Source organism: Phyllobates terribilis, unplaced genomic scaffold (assembly GCF_046119375.1).
Source record: "Phyllobates terribilis strain yellow unplaced genomic scaffold, ASM4611937v1 Scaffold_1__5_contigs__length_1240528914, whole genome shotgun sequence".
NCBI classification, from domain to species: Eukaryota; Metazoa; Chordata; class Amphibia; order Anura; family Dendrobatidae; genus Phyllobates; species Phyllobates terribilis.
The window spans coordinates 561,275,114-561,298,296 of record NW_027362761.1 but is presented as its reverse complement, the minus strand read 5'-3'; the positions used below and the strand labels follow the sequence as shown (position 1 = coordinate 561,298,296).

The 23,183-nt window shown below is 43.3% G+C and overlaps 1 protein-coding gene across 3 annotated transcripts in view; it reads right to left on the bottom strand.

Annotated features, from left to right (window-relative positions):
- The window catches only part of SMAD2 (SMAD family member 2), a 37,398-nt gene extending 21,604 nt beyond the window's left edge, over positions 1-15,794 (bottom strand). For 2 of the 3 annotated variants that reach the window (XM_073680495.1, XM_073680511.1), the window contains exons 1-2: positions 15,420-15,794; positions 4,193-4,456 (exon numbers count right to left, since the gene is read on the bottom strand). In XM_073680495.1, coding sequence (XP_073536596.1) covers positions 4,193-4,428 — 236 coding nt within the window. In that variant the 5' untranslated portion in view covers positions 4,429-4,456; positions 15,420-15,794. Of the gene's footprint in view, positions 1-4,192; positions 4,457-9,289; positions 9,400-15,419 lie in introns of those variants that run through there. The other variant, XM_073680504.1, reaches the window with a different exon arrangement.
- Positions 15,795-23,183: the final 7,389 nt, after the last annotated feature.

Below are 23,183 nucleotides of genomic sequence, written 5' to 3'. Positions count from 1 at the left end.
GCATGCGATGTGAGGATTCACAAGGCGGCAGTCACAGAGGCTTGACAATCCCTTCAAGGAAAGGCTCAAATAACACTTTTACCCCATAACTATGCAGGATATCAGGTGTACACGCCTATACGAGCCATATTGTGAAATCCGGGAAGGCTTGTTTTTTTTATTTCTGTGTGGCGAGCTGTAATTTTCATTGGTACCATTTTAACATTTTGGGGTCCATATATTTTGTTTTTTGATTAGCTTTTCATTGCATTTCTGGTTTTCGATTTTTTTCCACTTTACGTCTTTCTGATGGGCTAGGCCATGATAACCCATCCGCACCCAACAATGGTATTGCATGGGGTGCTCTCGGTGAAGGGCACCAGAATGGTACCGTGACGATCACTACACTTAAAGGGAACCCGACAGGTGATACATGGTGCCCAAACCCTAGGCAGCAAGCATCAGCCACTGGCCGTATGATCACAGCCATGTACAGTACAGACCAAAAGTTTGGACACACCTTCTCATTTACAGAAATTTCTGTATTTTCATGACTATGAAAATTGTACATTCACACTGAAGGCATCAAAACTATGAATTAACACATGTGGAATTATATACTTAACAAAAAACTGTGAAACAACTGAAAATATGTCTTATATTCTAGGTTCTTCAAAGTAGCCACCTTTTGCTTTGATGACTGCTTTGCACACTCTTGGCATTCTCTTGATGAGCTTCAAGAGGTAGTCACCGGAAATGGTCTTCACTTCACAGGTGTGCCCTGTCAGGTTTAATAAGTGGGATTTCTTTCCTTATAAATGGGGTTGGGACCATCAGTTGTGTTGTGCAGAACTCTGGTGGATACACAGCTGATAGTCCTACTGAACAGACTGTTAGAATTTGTATTATCGCAAGAAAAAAGCAGCTAAGTAAAGAAAAACGAGTGGCCATCATTACTTTAAGAAATTAAGGTCAGTCAGTGGGAAAAATTGGGAAAACTTTGAAAGTGTCCCCAAGTTCAGTTGCAAAAACCATCAAGCGCTACAAAGAAACTGGCTCACATGAGGACCGCCCCAGGACAGGAAGACCAAGAGTCACCTCTGCTTCTGAGGATAAGTTTATCTGAGTCACCAGCCTCAGAAATCGCAGGTTAACAGCAGCTCAGATTAGAGACCAGGTCAATGCCACACAGAGTTCTAGCAGCAGACACATCTCTACAACAACTGTTAAGAGGAGACTTTGTGCAGCAGGCCTTCATGGTAAAATAGCTGCTAGGAAACCACTGCTAAGGACAGGCAACAAGCAGAAGAGACTTGTTTGGGCTAAAGAACACAAGGAATGGACATTAGATCAGTGGAAATCTGTGCTTTGGTCTGATGAGTCCAAATTTGAGATCTTTGGTTCCAACCACCGTGTCTTTGTGTGGCGCAGAAAAGGTGAACGGATGGACCCTACATGCCTGGTCCCCACCATGTAGCATGGAGGAGGAGGTGTGATGGTGTGGGGGTGCTTTGCTGGTGACACTGTTGGGGATTTATTCAAAATTGAAGGCATACTGAACCAGCATGGCTACCACAGCATCTTGCAGCGGCATGCTATTCCATCCGGTTTGCGTTTAGTTGGACCATCATTTATTTTTCAACAGGAAAATGACCCCAAACACACCTCCAGGCTGTGTAAGGGCTATTTGACCAAGAAGGAGAGTGATGGGGTGCTGCGCCAGATGACCAGGCCTCCACAGTCACCACACCTGAACCCAATCGAGATGGTTTGGGGTGAACTGGACCGCAGAGTGAAGGCAAAAGGTCCAACAAGTGCTAAGCATCTCTGGGAACTCCTTCAAGATTGTTGTCAAGACCATTTCCGGTGACTACCTCTTGAAGCTCATCAAGAGAATGCCAAGAGTGTGCAAAGCAGTCATCAAAGCAAAAGGTGGCTACTTTGAAGAACCTAGAATATAAGACATATTTTCAGTTGTTTCACACTTTTTTGTTAAGTATATAATTCCACATGTGTTAATTCATAGTTTTGATGCCTTCAGTGTGAACGTACAATTTTCATAGTCATGAAAATACAGAAAAATCTTTAAATGAGAGGCGTGTCCAAACTTTTGGTCTGTACTGTATGTCTGACTCTGAAAGGCTGCAGTGTTTCAGAGAAAAATATACTTTTAAATAAATGCCGGGGACAGACAGTGCTGTGCACGTATAGGCAAAGGCTTGTCAGTCAATATCAGCAGGCCGGGTGTAGCCGCCAGGGACCCACCTGGACGACTAGTGCACAGTGCTTCTCGGTCCATGGCAGCTACTAAAACGTCTGCTTTCACTGAAACACCGCAGCGTTTCAGAGTCAAACATACATGGCTGTGACCGTACAGCCGGTGCCTGATACATACTGCACACGGTTTGGGCAGCATGCATAACCTATCAGATGATTTCATGTTAACAAATCTGTTTCCCAAACGTTTTTTGTCTCTGCCGCTGCTATGGTCTCTCTGAAGAATGCACATCATCACTGCAGCCAAACACTGCTCTACGCCGCCTCTGGACCTGGGGAGGGCAAACATGGTCTTTTGTGATTTTACATGTATAAAGCATCTGGGACAAGTTTTGTTATAAAGCAAAATCCGGATAAGTGACTAAACAGCAGAGATCATGGCTTCATTTACAGCGATTCTGCACATCGATGTGGATTTCAGCAGCCTTATCCTAAGCTAAAGGACGTGCTCCGATCAAGACAAAGTAATCATCCAAAGCCAATTACAAAGACAGTGGTCATTTGGATATTGAAGCCATTGTGCATATTGATTTAACAGAATGCAAAGGAAAAAAAAAAAAATCAGATTCATGTAAAAGTGGTGGATTATTATATGGAGATTTAAAAAAATGGAAATGAACCAGAGATAAAGAAACAAAAAAGCAATTAAAGGGAAGCCATTGAAGGAGTTTATCCCACAAATTACCACCCATCCACAGAGTAGGTAATAAGTGTCTGATCATTGGGAGGCGCTGTGCATTTGGCTGTCAGACCCATAGACAATATATAGAAACGCAAGAGGACGCATGAATGACTCCCCCACCCGTTCAAACAGGGGACACAAGACCCCTATTCTCAAGGTCGCTAGGGGTCCTAGCATTGGAATGCCCAGCGATCAGACACATATTCTGGATATGTAGTAATAGTGGGACTACTGATTAAAGGATATGATATTAAAAGGGAACCTGTCAGTAAGATCAACACCCCAACCACATATATGGTCTTTGAAATGTAAATCCGTCGACACCTGAATATCTTCAATGGGTTGTTGTGCACCCGAGAAATTAGCGGTTTAATCTACATGCCAATGAGACGCTAAGTGCTCTGGGCATGACCGAGCACATCCGAGAGCCTCTGTCTCCTGAGGTTGTTTCACCGCGATTGTTAGATCATTGCGTGACATCAGGAGAGGAAATCAGACAGTGAGCCATCGATCAAGCTTAAGAGGCCTCTGCTTGGTGGCAAAACAACCTCGGGGAGGCAGAGGCTTGGGAAGTGCTCTGTCACACCCAAAGCACTTAATGCCTCAATTGATTTGCAGGTGGATGAAAATTTAAAGATTGTTAAAAGAATTTTTTCAGCAATGGAAAAGTTAAGATGGATTTGTATTTCACAGACCAGCAGTTTGGGGCGTATGATCTTACTGACAGATTCCCATTCAGCTGATCTATGAAATCTACCAAATGCAATGATTTACATAATAAAAATGAATTTTTCATCACTCATTTCCTTAATTTGTGCTGTAAAGTAAGTGAAACGTGAGGACACAGTAACTACATACACGACAGCTTGACAAATATAGCCATTATGTTAGAAGACCCGCTAGGCAGCCCACCAGGAAGCAGTGACATCACCCGAGTGAGTAATTCAGCAACGAGCCAGCTCCGAAACACATCGTGTATTATCATCTGGTTGTTTAAAGACACAAAGAGCAAAATCTTGATAACCATAAAACCTTGTGGAGCGGAGTTATGGAGGACACACAGCTCAAAGATGTGCGAGGGAAGTACCAGACCCCGTCACATCTGCTCCCTCAAATGTTAGTCATATAAAAACACTGGTTAGGAACACTGCTCTGAGACACGTTCTGCCAAAAGGGGGGTTAAACAGGTACAACACTAGCCCCGCTCATCCAAATAATGAGAGCCACACACTGCACGGTGATCGGAGCGTATACCTGGGGATGGTAATACATTTGGTACTGCTGTTCTGCATTGTGATTGCCTTTTCGAGCTCATCCAGTTGTCCGGTCTTTTTCAGCTTTTTCACCAAGCTCTTCACCGCCTTTTCGCACCACTTCTCTTCCTGGCCATTCTGCTCCCCGCCGCCAGCTCCGGTGGTGCCGCTTGCCGACTTTTTCCATCCGAGGAGACGTTTCACAACGGGAGGCGTAAAGGGCAATATGGAGGACATAATGGTGCACGTTCAACTCGGGTCTGACCTAAAAGAAATAGAGCGGATATTGTGTAAATTGCTCAGACAACGACCGCAAGGCCACAAAATATCTGATCGTAGTGGAAACTAACAATGGCGAAAATCACTGAGTGGCTAAGGGAAAAAAAAAAAAAAGCCAGTCTAAAAGGTCCATTTACAACATGACCCATAGGTTTGGACGGGCCCACAGGAGAATCTTCCGGTGGGCCACCACCCTCTTATATGAGCAGTACTATGTACAGATAAAGGCAGCATCTTATTCATTTAATCAACCTAGTTTATGGTTATAAAATTTGTGATTGAGGATAATGTCACATTTGCATGAAGCTGAAAAGTGGGGCCCTGGAGTTGGTGTTACTGGTGGGCCCTTGGCATCCCAGTCTGACACTGTCAGGGGACGGGAAAGATCCTATTAATGATTGCTATGCCTCCATCAGCTGTTTCCACTGATCACCTAATGTGTGAGGGTGCCCCCCAATTCTCCCCATACAGCAGATAAGCCATGATGGGTGGCAGTGGCTTCCTCCGCTCTTAAGGCCCCCATGCACATTACACTAAAGCTGGCCAAACACGCTGATATTGGCAGGATAGGGGGCCTCCAAAGTCTCCCCCAAAAGATGTCAGTTCTGCAGATATCTTATGACCAGTATATATCCCTGATACCTTCATCACATCAGACACTCTCTCATCCTATTAACAATGGAAAGGAAAACAATTTCTCAACAGGAGCCAAGAAAACCATAAAAAAGCTGCAGCCTATTATCTATCTCACATAGCCAAGCAGATGATTCACTTGGAAACTTAGTCACTACTTTAGTTCACAGAAAACAAACAGCTGAAGGCTCAGTCAACGAGACGGCCGTGGCAGCTCCGCCAGCCGGCCGTGGCAGCTCCGCCAGCCGGCCGTGGCAGCTCCGCCAGCCGGCCGTGGCAGCTCCGCCATCCTTTAAGACGAGAAGCTTTTCCATTGCAAGGGTGTTTGCTTACTTTCCTGCAGAGGTGAACAAGCCTCTTGTTCTGTGCAAGCATTGTAAGGGCTCTCCAGCTCTACAAAACCAATAGCCGATAATTTAACATAAGGAGAGATCAGCAGGGGATCACCCTGCAAACCTCCCCCAAGCGATCCGCTGATTGAAGAGGTGGTTTTATAAAGCGCTGGTTACAGATCTGGGCATTTATTGAGGAGGCAGAGCAGAAAAAAATAGGAAAATCTGATATTGATGGTCATCGATTTAGTTAGAGCCTCTTTAAATGGAGTGTCCACATGCTGTCGGGGCATAATGACATCACAGCTGGAGGTGGACGGCTTCCACTGTGAGCTGCCACGGAGGACAGTATGAAGTATCCTTTAAAAAATATATATAAATATATATTTTTTTTTTTATTAGAACACAGGCTTTGTATCTTCATTCTTAAAACCAAAAATTGGAAGGAGAGATTATCAAAAATCTACGGTAACTCCTGAAACACACCTTTATTTGTAAATGAGGCAAAATAAGATGAAATGAAAGGAATAATTGCGCAAGATATTTTCTTTATTTTATTTTTTCAGCATTTTTTATACTTCATGTTCCTTTAATTCACCCGATAAATCTACAAAACCTTCATGAACAGAATTCTGCATCCGGCAGCAAAATTCTTCAAAGAAGAAATAAAAAAAAATAAAAAAGGCTGGGGTAATACTGTGACTCCCACATTTCCCCCATTGTACTGAAGTGTCACATACAAGACTTCCCCTCCACTCAGGAAGAGAGTCAATCTGTTATTTCTATTACACCATGACATAAAAATACCGAACATAACACATTCTTGTGGGGGGAAGAACAACGCTGCGGAGAAATGTAAGACGGTAACATTTCCACTTAAGGTGTCTGAACCACAGAAAAACAAAAGGGCCATCTGAGGGAAGACACTAGATTTGTGCTATTCTGACAGCAACAAACATCACTTCTGGATCTACACTTGGGGCTTTACGTAGCGGATGTTTCCAGCAGGCTACAGGCCATGACATATGTACTAGTAGTTACCTTATTAAAGAGGCATTCCCATATGTGAATTGTTAGGACAAGCCATGACACTATGAAACGTGAGGTTGTGGACACTCTGACCCCACTAATGCTGGAGTAAAGCAGCACCCCATCACTGTACTTCAGTGCAGCGCTCTGGCCATCCACTGTGCAGGGAAATACAACCGGCCATTCAGGCGAATGGGACTTGGCTGCAGCTCCCTGCACAGCTGAGCGTCCGAGAGACCGTGTCCGGTAGCAATATACCATCACTGTACAAGATGCGAGCACCTATTCAACCCAGCAAACATCGCATTGATCAAACGCCACTGATAAAGGGTCATGGACAAATGATGGGGGTCAGATTACACTCCATGTAAAATCTGCTGCAAATACTGTTGTGTTGGCAGGAAAAATGCAGTATAAAATACATGGGTTTTTTCCCCTTCATTAGTATTAACTAAGTAAAAGGAAACCCTTCAGGTTTTGTGACAAATCTGTGCAAAAAAAAAAACGCAACAAAAACTAAGACCAAACTACAATGTGCACATACCCTAAACCGCAAGAGCTGCACTCACTATTCTGCTGGTGCAGTCATTGTGTATATACAGTACAGACAAAAAGTTTGGACACACCTTCTCATTTAAAGATTTTTCTGCATTTTCATGACTATGAAAACATTCACACTGAAGGCATCAAAACTATGAATTAACACATGTGGAATTATATACTTAACAAAAAAGTGTGAAACAACTGAAAATATGTCTTATATTCTAGGTTCTTCAAAGTAGCCACCTTTTGCTTTGATGACTGCTTTGCACACTCTTGGCATTCTCTTGATGAGCTTCAAGAGGTAGTCACCGGAAATGGTCTTCCAACAATCTTGAAGGAGTTTCCAGAGATGCTTAGCACTTGTTGGCCTTTTGCCTTCACTCTGCGGTCCAGCTCACTCCAAACCATCTCGATTGGGTTCAGGTCTGGTGACTGTGGAGGCCAGGTCATCTGGCGTAGCACCCCATCACTCTCCCTCCTGGTCAAATAGCCCTTACACAGCCTGGAGGTGTTTTTGGGGTCATTGTCCTGTTGAAAAATAAATGATGGTCCAACTAAACGCAAACCGGATGGAATAGCATGCCGCTGCAAGATGCTGTGGTAGCCATGCTGGTTCAGTATGCCTTCAATTTTGAATAAATCCCCAACAGTGTCATCAGCAAAGCACCCCCACACCATCACACCTCCTCCTCCATGCTTCATGGTGGGAACCAGGCATGTAGAGTCCATCCGTTCACCTTTTCTGCGTCGCACAAAGACACGGTGGTTGGAACCAAAGATCTCAAATTTGGACTCATCCGACCAAAGCACAGATTTCCACTGGTCTAATCTCCATTCCTTGTGTTCTTTAGCCCAAACAAGTTTCTTCTGCTTGTTGCCTGTCCTTAGCAGTGGTTTCCTAGCAGCTATTTTACCATGAAGGCCTGCTGCACAAAGTCTCCTCTTAACAGTTGTTGCAGAGATGTGTCTGCTGCTAGAACTCTGTGTGGCATTGACCTGGTCTCTAATCTGAGCTGCTGTTAACCTGTGATTTCTGAGGCTGGTGACTCGGATAAACTTATCCTCAGAAGCAGAGGTGACTCTTGCTCTTCCTTTCCTGGGGCGGTCCTCATGTGAGCCAGTTTCTTTGTAGCGCTTGATGGTTTTTGCAACTGCACTTGGGGACACTTTCAAAGTTTGCCCAATTTTTCGGACTGATTGACCTTCATTTCTTTAAGTAATGATGGCCACTCGTTTTTCTTTACTTAGAATTTGTATTATGGCAAGAAAAAAGCTGCTAACAGTCTGTTCAGTAGGACTATCAGCTGTGTATCCACCAGACTTCTGCACAACACAACTGATGGTCCCAACCCCATTTATAAGGCAAGAAATCCCACTTATTAAAATTGACAGGGCACACCTGTGAAGTGAAAACCATTTCCAGTGACTACCTCTTGAAGCTCATCAAGAGAATGCCAAGAGTGTGCAAAGCAGTCATCAAAGCAAAAGGTGGCTACTTTGAAGAACCTAGAATAGAAGACATATTTTCAGTTGTTTCACACTTTTTTGTTAAGTATATAATTCCACATGGTCTGTACTGTACATTACTGATCCTGAGTTACATTCTGTATTATACTCCAGAACTGCACTCACTATTCTGCTGGTGCAGTCACTGTGTACATACATTACTGATCCTGAGTTACATCCTGTATTATACCCCAGAGCTGCACTCACTATTCTGCTGGCGCAGTCACTGTGTACATACATTACTGATCCTGAGTTACATCCTGTATTATACTCCAGAGCTGCACTCACTATTTTGCTGGTGCAGTTATAACGGGAAAAGGAGCTTATGATTCACATCCCATACCCAATAAATGGAGTGGTGGTCTAGCATGCACACCTCTGCTCCATTCAAAACAGTGCTTTGCAGAGTCTTAGCAAAAGCTTACACCACTCTCCCCATAGAGAATATGGCCACCTTAAAAGGTAAAGAGATTTATTACAAGTAGAACTGCCATATGTAACGTAGCAATGACTAATTACTACATTATTAATGCCTGGAGGGACTACGGCACACGCAAGAAGAAAATATAAGGGACGTGTTCGGGTCACACGAGGTCTCACACAGACGTGTGCACCACACACACACATGCTTCAGATACGGCTGCTTTGTCTACAGAGCAGAAAACCACAAGCAAAGCCTGCACTGAGTAGCGCCTGCTCCCCCGCAATGCCACAATCTACCAACATCAATTACTCTTATTCAGCATTTGCAATAGACTGTAAAAGACGCTACATACCTGGCCTGCGAGGACGGACACAGCATGGCTCGTGTGGACGCTTTCTCGAGACGAACATCTCGGGGTTTACTAGGAGAACATCTAGTGCAGACACATTGATTGAGACTAGATCATTTTCTGCCAATAAGTCCCCCTTGGCCTAGAGTCTGGGGGGGAGGGCAGATCCAGGAATGTAAACAGTGGGGGAGGGGAGAGCTGCAATCTCCGCTATAGATCCAGTAATGCAAGTCCTGTGTGTAGTACAATGGAGGTGAGAAGAATCCTCTGAAAGGTCCTAAAGGTTTATAAGATGAGGGCGACAGCTGTGCGACCCCCAAAAAGTACCAGAATAAAGATTCAAGAACACAGTTGTATGTAAGGGAGGGCACGGATGGGACCTGTCATGTCTTATGTCATCTCAGATGATTATTTTCAAGTGGATTAAGACCCCTATTACTTGAAAACAAAGCAGCCAAACTCAAATCTGGACCTTAGAGCTTGCAATTAAATGATTCAGGCTCCTTAAGTTTTAGAAAGACTAAGGAGGCTCATAAGGTGGATGAAGGGGTAACGAATTATCAACTCGTATTTGTAACAGCAGTAATACATAATAAAAGAAAATCAAGACCAAAGAGCTTGCAATCCAGTCATGTAAGCTGAGTAAGGGTGGGTTTTGATATGATTTTCTCAGTTTGCTGCTTCAGTGTTTTTAGAATTTCAGAAGTTCACACACTTTTTTTGACAAATACATCAATTTATACAAAGACTCAATATTTAGAGATGACCCTTATTTCTCAACACTGCTCCATTTCGTCCTGGGAGCGGGCTATCAGCTTCTGGTCTAAATCATGACAACCCATTCTTACCAAATTCATTTAACGGACCATAAGACAACACCATAAATTAGGGGAGGAAAATAGGGGAATTATTTTTTTTTATAAAATGGTGGTGCATCTTATAATCCGATTTTATGGTAGCTTAATGGGGGGAATCAATGGTAAAGTGCGCTGACTACGCTCAACGCCGACATTTTCTGACAGCCCAGGGCCCACAGCCTTGCACCGCCAGGACACCCCCTCCTCTCAGAGCGGGGCCGTCAGCATTCCCCACTCCTGCCGCCACCAGCTTCCTGCAGCAGCAACCCTGCCTCCTGTGCCACCTGCCATCCTTCCCCCAGAAAGCTACATTCGGATTATAAGATGCACCCCCATTTTCCTCCCAAATTTGGGGGGAAAAAAGTGTCTTATAATCTGAAAAATACAGTATATAGCTTCATTAACTCCCATTGGGGTTCACAATCTAAATTCCTTATCAGTATGTCTATGGAGTGTGACAGGAAACACACAAACACAGGGAGAACATAAACTCCTTGTAGATGTTGTCCTTGGTGGGCTTTGAACCCAGGACACCAGATAAATAACTTTTCCCCAGTCCTCTGAAAGTCCAATCAATGTACTTCGTGCAGGTTCTTTCTCTGATGATGCCCCATTCAGACTGCTTGGGACATCTGGAAGGATGATTGTCTGGAGAAGAAAAGGTGAGAGCTACTATGAATCCTGTGTCATGCCAACACTAAAGACTGAGACCATTCATGAGTGGGGGCTTTTCATCCATGGAGGGGGCTCATTCACAATTTTGCCTAAGAACATTGCCAGAAATAAAGAATGGGATCTAAACCTACGACAGAAACTCAATCTCATTGAGAACCAGTGCTCAATCCTCAAAAAGCAAAAGGACAAACAAAACCTCAGAAACTCCAAACACTGATGAGACAAGAATGGGCGGTCAGTCAGGATTTGGCCCAGAAGCCAATATCCAACTCTTGAAAAATAAGAGTCAATATTGAGCCTTTATATAATCGATGTATTTGTCAATGAAAGTGTAAAATCATGAAATGCTGATCACTGCACTTCAGTAACCATAGAAACCACCGGGGGAAAAAAAAAAAAACACAGCAAACTTTGCAAAAACTAAAATTTGTCTCAAAACTTTTGACAATGATAATAGCTACATAGAAAGATTGTTTTTTACTAGTAGGAATTTCTGGAGCTCACGTATAATTGCCATGGCCTACCGTGCTGACCACAGCACATACAAAACTGAGAAGATCAGTCATCAGCCTGCAAACCAGGTATCTTCAACATAGTGATTCGTAAACATACAGGGGCATCTCACAAAAATAGAATATCATCAAAAAGTTAATTTATTTCAGTTCTTCAATACAAAAAGTGAAACTCATATTAGGCTGTGTGCCCACTATCTGCTGCAGAAATGCTTAAAAAAAAACGCTTGGTAGAAGGTCTGCCATGTTCCCCAATGATAATCCCCATGTGCTGTGCACATGCTGCGGAAATTTCCGCTGCGGATTATCATTGCGGAAAAATCCGAAGCACTACCATTTTGCGGAAGCGATGCGTTTTCGCCGCCATTGACTTGCATTGGAACGCATGGAATAAGCATCACTGCATCTGAACATGCGGATTCCATGCGTTTCAATGTGCGGATGGTACCCGGATCTGGAGAAGAGGAGACTCTCCTCCAGACCCAGGTACCATAGAACCTGTAAAAAAAAAGAATAAAATAAAATATAAATATTATACTCACCTTCTGATGGCCCCCGGTGTGCTTGTCTCGGCTTGCCGGCAGCTCGCATTGGACTCAAGGACCTGCGCTGACGTCATTTAGTTATGTGACAGGTCACGCGACCGCCGACGTCGGCAAGTCCTTTGATCTAGCGCAAGCTGCCGGCAAGCCAAGACAAGGACACGGGGGCCATCAGAAGGTAAGAATAATATATATATATATTTTTTTTTTTTTTTTACCATTCTTTCGGTAACACTATATAAATCCATGCCGGTTGCATGGATTTATATAGTGTGACCAAGTTGTCAAGCACTTTCCAAGTGATGCTAAAATCGCTTGACAACCCGCATGCAGAAATGCATGTGAAGAACGCTTCACATCCGCATGTACCTGGCAGGAAAAACGCATGTACAATCCGCATGAGTTTTTTCTGCCAGGGAGATGAAGAAACGCTCAGGAAACAATCCGGAGCATTTCTGCATCGTGGGCACATAGCCTTATATAGAGTCATTACAGAGTGATCTATTTCAAGTGTTTATTTCTATTAATGTTGATGATTATGGCTTACAGCCAATGAAAACACAAAAGTGATTATCTCAGTAAATTAAAATAACAAAAAACACCTGCAAAGGCTTACTAAGCATTTAAAATAGGTCCCTTAATCTGTTTCAGTAGGCTCCACAATCATAGGGAAGACTGCTGACTTGACAGATGTCCAGAAGGCAGTCACTGACACACTCCACAAGGTCCCAGAGTCTGGAGGAAGAGTGGAGAGGCCACAATCCAAGCTGCTTGAGGTCTAGTGTGAAGTCTCCACAATCAGTGATGGTTTGGGGAGCCATGTTGTCTGCTGGTGTACGTCCACTGTGTTTTATCAAGACCAAAGTCAGCGCAGCCGTCTACCAGGATATTTTAGAGCACTTCACGCTTCCCTCTGCTGACAAGCTTTTTAAAGATGGAAATGTCATTCTCCAGCAGGACTTGGCACCTGTCCACACTGCCAACAGTACCAATACCTGGTTTACACAACAGTATCACTGTGCTTGATTGGCAGCAAACTCACCTGACCTTAACCCCATAGAGAATCTATTATAGAGAATCTATGGGGTAATGTCATGAGGAAGATGAGAGACCCCAGACCCAACAATGCAGACGAGCTGAAGGCTGCTATCAAAGCAACCTGGGCTTCCATAACACATCAGCAGTGCCACAGGCTGATCGCCTCCATGCCACGCCGCATTGATGCAAAAGGAGCCCGACCAAGTATTGAGAGCATTTACTGAACATACATTTCAGTAGGATAACATTTTGGATTTTAAAAACATTTTTCAAGCTGTTGTTAAAAAGTATTCTAATTTACTGAGATAATGACTTTTGTGTTTTCATTGGCTGTAAGCCATAATCATCAACATTAAGAGAAATAAACACTTGAAATAGATCACTCTGTGTGTAATGACTCTATATAATATATGAGCTTCACTTTTTGTATTGAAGAACTGGAATAAATTTACTTTTTGATGATATTCTAATTTAGTGAGATCCACCTGTACATGGATGTGAAGACAGGATTAATGGGTTTTTTGGTCCAAAAGTGGTCTGTGTTGAAACCGGACCAATGTTATCGCAGCATGTACTAGTGTCATCTGTTTGTGATCTATGCATTTCAATGGGAGGATCGAGTGGTCCACGCAAAATCACGGTGACGAGTCCAATTTTCATTGAAGCTACAGATCAAACGCACCAATGTATTTTCATGGGTCAGTGTATAAAAAAAAAAAAAAAAAAAAAAAAAACAGACAGCACTTGGGTGCCAGCCGTATACGGTCAGATTTTTGTAGACTGTTTGATAAGAAGCTTGAGAAACCTCCATCAGTTTTTTCTGCATAAGAGAAAAACAGCTGGTAAAAACTGACATGAACCAAACTCGCTTAAATCTAACCAAAAACGGCTGATGACACTCGGTCGGGTTTTTGTACACGAGAAAACAAAAAACTGACGTCTAAATGAGCCCTATGGACTTGTGCGAAGAAAAAAAAATTGCTAGTTTTTCAACCAGAAGTAAAAAAAAACATGATTTTCATCAGCATTTATCAACTGTAAGCAATATATGCATCATTCAGGTGTCCGTTTTTGTTTTTTTTTCATCCGAATGGCCTGCATTTTTATACATCATAATAGAGGATGTACGGTAACTCAGGATTAGTAATGTATGTACACAGTGACTGCAACAGCAGAATAGTGAGTGCAGCTCTGGAGTATAATACAGGATGTAATTCTGGATCAGTACAGGATCAGTAATGTAATGTAGGTACACAGTGACTCCACCAGCAGAATAGTGAGTGCAGCTCTGGAGTATAATACAGGATGTAACTCTGGATCAGTACAGGATCAGTAATGTAATGTAGGTACACAGTGACTGCACCAGCAGAATAGTGAGTGCAGCTCTGGAGTATAATACAGGATGTAACTCAGGATCAGTAATGTATGTAGACAGTGACTGCACCAGCAGAATAGTGAGTGCAGCTCTGGAGTATAATACAGGATGTAACTCAGGATCAGTAATGTATGTAGACAGTGACTGCACCAGCAGAATAGTGAGTGCAGCTCTGGAGTATAATACAGGATGTAACTCAGGATCAGTAATATATGTATACAGTGACCGAACCAGCAGAATAGTGAGCGCAGCTCTGGAGTATAATACAGGATGTAACTCAGGATCAGTACAGGATAAGTAATGTATGTACACAGTGACTGCACCAGCAGAATAGTGAGTGCAGCTCTGGGGTGTAATACAGGATGTAACTCAGGATCAGTAATGTAATGTATGTACACAGTGACTGTACCAGCAGAATAGTGAGTACAGCTCTGGAGTATAATACAGGATGTAACTCAGGATCAGTACAGGATCAGTAATGTAATGTATGTACACAGTGACTCCACCAGCAGAATAGTGAGTGCAGCTCTGGAGTATAATACAGGATGTAACTCAGGATCAGTACAGGATCCGTAATGTAATGTATGTACACAGTGAATGCACCAGCAGAATAGTGAGTGCAGCTCTGGAGTATAATACAGGATGTAACTCAGGATCAGCACAGGATCAGTAATGTAATGTATGTACACAGTGACTGCACCAGCAGAATAGTGAGTGCAGCTCTGGGGTATAATACAGGATGTAACTCAGGATCAGTAATGTATATACCAAAAAAACTGCAGCGTGTGCATAAGATATCAGAAATCTCTCATTATACTGGCACTGTAAACCTCTACATATTTTAAGAGCCGCAGGAAATACGCTACATGTGAACATACCCTATCGGAGCACTGGGTGATGCACATTCTGGTCTGAAGAGCTGACAATCTATGTAACCATAGTAAGAGATGAAAATCAGGGCTAGACTGAAGAGCTTATAGCCACCCCTATGTGATAACACAACAGCCGAGCACACAGTGCGGTAGGTGTGCGGCAGGAGGCCCGGGCTCACACCGAGGCGGGCAGTGCAGCTGCAGAAGGTAAACATGAGGGGCCGCTCGCAGCCTGTGCTCGGGCCGGGAGGGCGGCAGTTACCTGGAGCCGGAGGTCGCGCAGTGTCTCTGGCCGGGGGTCCGCTGTGAGGCGAGGCTGGCTCTCCGGTCACCCCCGCAGGCCGCGCTCTGGGCGGGATCCTCAGCCCGGCGGTAGGCCCAGGCGGCCGGGGAGGGTGGAGGAGGAGGGGGTGGAATACGCAACGACGACCCCTGTTCAAAATGGAGTGAGGGGCAGAGCTCCGACCCCCGCTCCCCGCTCCGCGATATCGTTATGATAACAGTAATATTGTTATTATTCCCCCGCAAAAAAAAAAAAAAAAATCTCCTCAAAACCGCGCACGCAACCGGCCAACCTCAACCTCGCCACGGCCCGCAGCACCGCCCCGCCGCCTCTACCGCTAAACGCCATTGGCTCGCAGAAAAGAATCTGGACACGTTATTGGCCGCCTCTACTGTCAGTCTACCTTACCCCGCCCCTCTATCTTAACTACACTCATTCATTGGTTCAAAGAAAAGCATCAAGCTATTTCATTGGCTGCTTAGACGTCAATCATTTTAACCCCGCCTTCTTTCGTGTCCATCTTTTACGTCAGAGCTTCTTTTTTTTTCATGGTTGAGGGTTTGGACAATCCCCGCCTATTGGGGGCGTGGTCTAGGTTACAAGAGACAATAAAAGTGACGTTTTACCTAGATATCAATCACGAAGAGACCCCGCCTACTTCCTTTGACGCGTGGCGTATGAGAGTACGTGCCTTCGTGATGCGCTTTTAATTGACATGTAGAGATAGAGTCTTCTGCGCATGTGCAATGAGACATAATGCTTTAGCTGCTGTAGGCTATGTGCCCGCGATGCTGAAATGCTCCTGATTTTTCCTGAGCGTTTCTGCATCTCCCTGGCAGAAAAAATACATGCGGATTGTACATGCGGATTGTACATGCGTTTTTCCTGCCAGGGACATGCGGATGTGAAGCGTTCTTCACATGCATTTCCGCATGCGGGTTGACAAGCGCTTTCCAAGCTATTTTTGCATCACTTGGAAAGTGCTTGTGACAACTTGGTCACAGTATATAAATCCATGCAACCGGCATGGATTTATATAGTGTTATCGAAAGAATGGTAAAAAATAAATCTATACTTACCTTCTGATGACCCCGGAGTCTTTATTCGCTCCGTCCTGGCTTGCTGGCCGCTCCCGGTAGGTTTAAGGACCTGCTGGCACATGACTATGACGTCCGCGCAGGTCCTTGAGTCCACCGCGAGTTCCCGCAAGTGAAGACAAAGACACCGGGGGCCATCAGAAGGTAAATATAATATTTATTTTTTATTTTATTCTTTTTTTTACAGGTTCTATGGTACCCGGGTCCGGAGGAGAGTCTCCTGTCTTCCACACCCGGGTACCATCCGTACATTGAAACGCATGGATTCTGCATGTACAGATGCAGTGATGCGGATTCCATGCGTTTCAATGCAAGTCAATGGCGGCGAAAACGCAGCGCTTCCGCTAAATAATTGGTAGTGCTGCGTTTTTTTTCCGCAATGATAATCCGCAGCGGAAATTTCCGCAGCATGTGCACAGCACATGCGGATTATCATTGGGGAATACGGCAGACCTTCTACCAAGCGTTTTTTTAAGCATTTCTGCAGCGGAATTACCGCTGCAAAAACGCTTAAAAAACTCATCGTGGGCACACAGCCTTAGGGAAGTTTTTCTTTTACTTTTAGGGTATGTGCCCACGATGCAGAAATGAAGCAGAAAATTTCTGCAGCGTTTCTGCATGTTCTTGGCAGTCAAAAACGCTTGCAGATTTTGCACGCATTTTTGCAGCGTTTTTAATGCAGATTTGCCATGCGTTTTTCAAATGCATTGGGATTTGAGGATCCGCATGCAGAAACGCACAAACAATGGACATGCTGCGGATTTTTCCGCTGCGGAAAATTCCACAGCATGGGCACAAAACATGCAGATTTTCATTGGGGACCATGGGGCACGTATCACCAAGCGTTTTGCAAGCGTTTACCCTGCAGAAATTCTGCAGCAAAAACGCATAGTGGGCACGCAGCCTTAGGCTTTTTTTTGTATTTTTCTGTTCATCCAGTTTTTTCCTCTTCTTGGAGTGGAATGAAATGGTGAAAAAAATACAATTCCATTTTTTTTTTTTTATGTATTTCTTTTTTTGCCATTGGAGTTATTTAACCCCTTCCTGACATATGACGTACATATGCCGCCTCTGTGACTTTGATGCCAGGAAGGTTCAGGTTCCCTTAGGAGACTAAGAAATACAGTAAAAAGTAAAAAAAAAAAATGTTTTTTAAAAAAATGAAAAAATAAATAAAAGTTTAAATCATCCCCCTTTTCTCCCATTTTAAATAAATAAAAAATGCACATATTTGGTATCGCTGCGTTTGTAATCGTCCGATCTACCAAAATATAAAATAAATTAACCCGATCAGTAAACAGCATAACGAGGAAAAAATTCAAACGCCAGAATTATGGTATTTTAGCCGCCGCAACATTGCAATAGAATGCAATAAGAGGCAATCAAAACATCATCTACCCCAAAATGGTATCAATAAAAATGTCATCTCAGCGCTCAAAAAATAAGCCCCCACCTATCTACAGATCTCAAAAAATGAGAACACTACGGGTCTCGGAAAATGGCGATATAAGCAAAAAAATTTTTTTTTACAAATTTCAGAATTTCTATTTGAACACTTAAATAAAAAAAACTATACATGTTTGGTATCTGCGTACTCGAACTGACCTGGAGAATCATAATGCCAGGTCAGTTTTACCGTAAAGTGAACAAGGTAAATAAGAAACCCCAAAAAAACAAATGTGGAATTTAACTTTTTTTTTGCTATTTTGCCACACTTGGAATTATTTTCCCACTTCCCAGCGCATCACATGATAAAATGAATGGTGTCATTAAAAAGTGCAACTTGTCCTGCAAAAAACAAGCTATGGTTATGAGGACGGAAAAATAAATAAGTTATGGCTCTTTGAAATAAGAGAGGAAAAAAATGAAAGCACAAAAGTATAAAATTACCTGATCGGGAAGGGGTTAAGGGCTTGCTTTTCTTGGGGCGAGATGACGATTTTATTGATAGCAATTTGGACTACGTACCATGTTTTGATCTATACTTGTTGCATTTTTTTAGGCAGGTGTGGTGACCTAAAAACTGCAATTATGCTTCTTTGATTAGTTTTCTTAATTTTACCGTATTCATTTTATTTTTTGATAGATCAGACTTTTATAAACCTGGTGATACCAAATATGTTTTGTTTTTTTGTTTTGTTTTTTTTACAGTGGAAAATAGATTAAAATGTAATATATACATATACAGTTATATGAAAAAGTTTGGGCGCCCCTATTAATCTTAAGCTTAATGTTTTATAAAAATTGGTGTTTTTGCAACAGCTATTTCAGTTTGATATATGTAATAACTGTTGGACACAGTAATGTTTCTGCCTTGAAATGAGGTTTATTGTACTAACAGAAAATGTGCAATCTGCATTCAAACAAAATTTGACTGGTGCATAAGTATGGGCACCTCACCAGAAAAGTGACATTAATATTTAGTAGATCCTCCTTTTGCAAAAATAACAGCCTCTAGTCGCTTCCTGTAGCTTTTAATGATTTCCTGGATCCTGGATGAAGGTATTTTTGACCATTCCTCTTTACAAAACAATTCCAGTTCAGTTAAGTTTGATGGTCGCCGAGCATGGACAGCCCTCTTCAAATGATCCCATAGATGTTCAATGATATTCAGGTCTGGGGACTGGGATGGCCATTCCAGAACATTGTAATTGTTCCTCTGCATGAATGCCTGAGTAGATTTGGGGCAGTGTTTTGGATCATTGTCTTGCTGAAAGATCCATCCCCTGCGTAACTTCAACTTTATCACTGATTCTTGAACATTATTGTCAAGAATCTGCTGATACTGAGTGGAATCCATGCGTCCCTCAACTTTAACAAGATTCCCAGTGCCGGCATTGGCCACACAGCCCCAAAGCATGATGGAACCTCCACCAAATTTTACTGTGGGTAGCAAGTGTTTTTCTTGGAATGCTGTGTTTTTTTGCTGCCATGCATAACGCCTTTTTGTATGACCAAACAACTCAATCTTGGTTTCATCAGTCCACATGACCTTCTTCCAAAAAGAAATTGGCTTCTCCAAATGTGCTTTTGCATACCTCAGCCGACTCTGTTTGTGGTGTGCTTGAAGAAATGGCTTCTTTCGCATCACTCTCCCATACAGCTTCTCCTTGTGCAAAGTGCCTTGTATAGTTGACCGATGCACAGTGACACCATCTGCAGCAAGTTGATGCTGCAGCTCTCTGAAGGTGGTCTGAGGATTGTCCTTGACTGATCTCACCATTCTTCTTCTCTGCCTTTCTGATGTTTTTCTTGGCCTGCCACTTCTGGCCTTAACAAGAACTGTCCCTGTGTTCTTCCATTTCCTTACTATGTTCCTCACAGTGGAAACTGACAGGTTAAATCTATGAGACAGCTTTTTGTATCCTTCCCCTGAACAACTATGTTGAATAATCTTTGTTTTCAGATCATTTGACAGTTGTTTTGAGGAGCCCATGATGCCACTCTTCAGAGGAGATTCAAACAGGAGAACAACTTGCAAGTGGCCACTTTAAGTAGCTTTTCTCATGATTGCATACACGTGGCTATGAAGTTCAAAGCTCAATGAGGTTACAAAACCAAAAAAAGTGCTTTAGTAAGTCAGTAAAAGTAGGTAGGAGTATTTAAAACAAGAAAATGATAAGGGTGCCCATACTTATGCACCTGTCAAATTTTGTTTGAATGCAGATTGCACATTTTCTGTTAGTACAGTAAACCTCATTTCAAGGCAGAAACATTACTGTGTCCAACAGTTCTTACATATATCAAACTGAAATAGCTGTTGCAAAAACACCAATTTTTATAAAACATTAAGCTTAAGATTAATAGGGGTGCCCAAACTTTTTCATATAACTGTATATATACTTGTATTGTATTTTATTTTTTATATATATATATATACTTGTATTTTATTTTTTATATACATATATATTTATTTATTTTTTTACTTTTATGTTATTTAGTCTTCTTAGAGACTTGAGCCTCCTTAGATTGCTCAGAGTATTGCAGTATATAGTATAAATTGTGATCTCCTATGAATCCGAGCCCATGGCTAAGTTTTGCAGGAGGATCAAGATGGCAGCAACAGGGGCCACTGACTGCAATGGTAACCCATCGCTGCCCTGTGAACTGCACCATTTAATTGCCACTGTCAGAGATTAACAGCAGCAACTAAACAGACAACAACAGTGACCGGAGCTCTACCACTTGCTGATGATGAACGGTTACTTCAATTTATGTTAAAGAGGCACTACCAAGTTTGGGAGCCATCCCCTCTCCATTAGACAAGGCGGGTGTGAATGGAGCGGTGGTCGAACATGTGCACCCCTGCTCCATTCATCCTCTATGGAGGTCGCCTAGTGCAGCGTTCGGCTATTGGCGGAGGACCCATTAAGAATAAATGGAGCTGAGGTGCACAATCGACCACCGCTCCATTCACACAGTGTTCGGGATCAGAGGGAATCCCAGACCCCCAGTGATCAGGAAGTAATCCCCCTAATCTACATATGGGGATAACTGCCAAACATGGTACAACCTCTTTAAAGGGAACCTGTCACCAGTTTTGTCCTATATGAACTAAACATTGTCTTGCAAAATCTTGCGCCTGCGCACAGAAATCGCCGCTCGCGTCTGCGCACTATGCTTTGCCCTACTGTGGGTACAGACGAAAATATAAGTGCGCATGCGCCACAGTGGGGCAAAGCATAGTGCGCAGGCGCGAGCTGCGATTTCTGTGCTCAGGCGTAAGATTTCACCTGGTAATGCAAGTCGTCATCCATGTCAAAGAGGAGGACAGCAAACTGGGGGGAGGGATGGAGAGACCCGAAACCACGCCCATTGGATCAGATCAACCCAATAAACATACAGTGGGGGGAACTTAAAAAGGTTTTTGGGGGGTATAGAGGGGGAGTCAAGGGGTTATATAAGCATTTATGGCATGCATAAGGTAATAGTTTTAGTTCATGTAGGACAAAACTAGTGACAGGTTCCTTCTAAGGGGTAAAAGCAAATAATTCACAATATTCCACAATCAAATGTAGGTAAAAATATGTTTGGAAAACGTGAATTTGTCAATTTTTTTTTTCAATTCATATTGATTTTATTGGTTATTATTAATGTAACCATTTTTGATCAATCATAATCTTATTGTGGATTCAGAGTCAATGCAAAATTGGTCATTTAATAAAAAATGTGGAAAAATATGCCTGTCAGTCAACTCTATAAAACATTAACTCTTTAGCTCCCCTGGACTTAATGGTATGTCCTAAGAAGGGAGCAGGCTCAGGAGCTGAGCCCGCTCCATACAAGGCAGGTACCAGCTGTGTTATACCGCCAGCACCTACCTCTAACCAGAGCAACTGTAGCTACCTTTGTTCCAGAATGTTTACCCACCTAGATGCCGCTGTCAATCTCTGATGGCGGTATTGAAGTGGCGCAGTCCTGTGGTGCATGTATTGCAGTGTCCATCACCCTCTCACCATCCGCACCAGGATTGTAGAGTGCTGAGGGTTGCAATTGCGTCCAGGGGCGTATTGAAGGCTCCAGTCACCATCATCTTAATACACCTATGAATCCTAGCCCAAGGCTGTTCTTCATAGATCATTATTTGTGCTATGTATTGCAATGCCGAAGTATTACAATATTATTATTATTATTTATTATTCTAGCGCCATTAATTCCATGGCGCTTTACATGTTTAAAAGGGGTATACGTAACAAACAACAAGTACAATAATTTGAACAAAAACGACTCAGCGACTGGTACAGTAGGAGAGAGGACCCTGCCCGCGAGGGCTCACAATCTACAGGGGATGGGTGAGGATACAGTAGGTGAGGGTAGAGCTGGTAGTGCAGTGGTATGGTGGGGCAATGGTTACTGCAGGTTGTATGCTTGTCGGAAGATGTGGGTCTTCAGGTTCCTTTTGAAGGTTTCCACAGTAGGCGAGAGTCTGATGTGTTGGGGTAAAGAGTTCCAGAGTAGGGGGGATGCACGGGAGAAATCTTGTATGCGATTGTGGTAAGAAGAGATAAGAGGGGAGTAGAGCAGGAGATCTTGTCAGGATCGGAGGTTGCGTGCGGGCATTTACCGGGATACTAGGTCACAGATATATGGAGGAGACAGGTTGTAGATGGCTTTGTATGCCATGGTTAGGGTTTTGAATGGGAGTCTCTGGTCAATAGGGAGTCAGTGAAGGGATTGACAGAGGGGAGAGGCTGGGGAATAGCGGGGGGACTGGTGGATTAGTAGGGCAGCAGAGTTTAGAATAGATTGGAGGGGTGCAAGAGTGTTGGAAGGGAGGTCACAGAGCAGGAGGTTGCAGTAGTCAAGGCGGGAGATGATGAGGGCATGCACTAGTGTTTTTGTAGATTCAGGGTTGAGGAATGTGTGGATGCGGGAGATTTTGAGTTGGAGTCGGCGTGAAGTGGAAAGGGCTTGGATATGTGGTTTGAAGGAGAGATCAGAGTCCAGGGTTACCCCAAGGCAGCGAGCTTGATGGACTGGGGAGAGTGGACAGCCATTGACTTTTATGGATAGGTCAGATGGGGGGGGTTGAGTGAGATGGGGGAAAGATGATGAATTCAGTTTTATCCATTGTAACATACCTGGCGGCGCCCTTGCATGGTGGTCCATCTCCCACTGTGCAAGAGCGCACACTTGATCTCCAGTC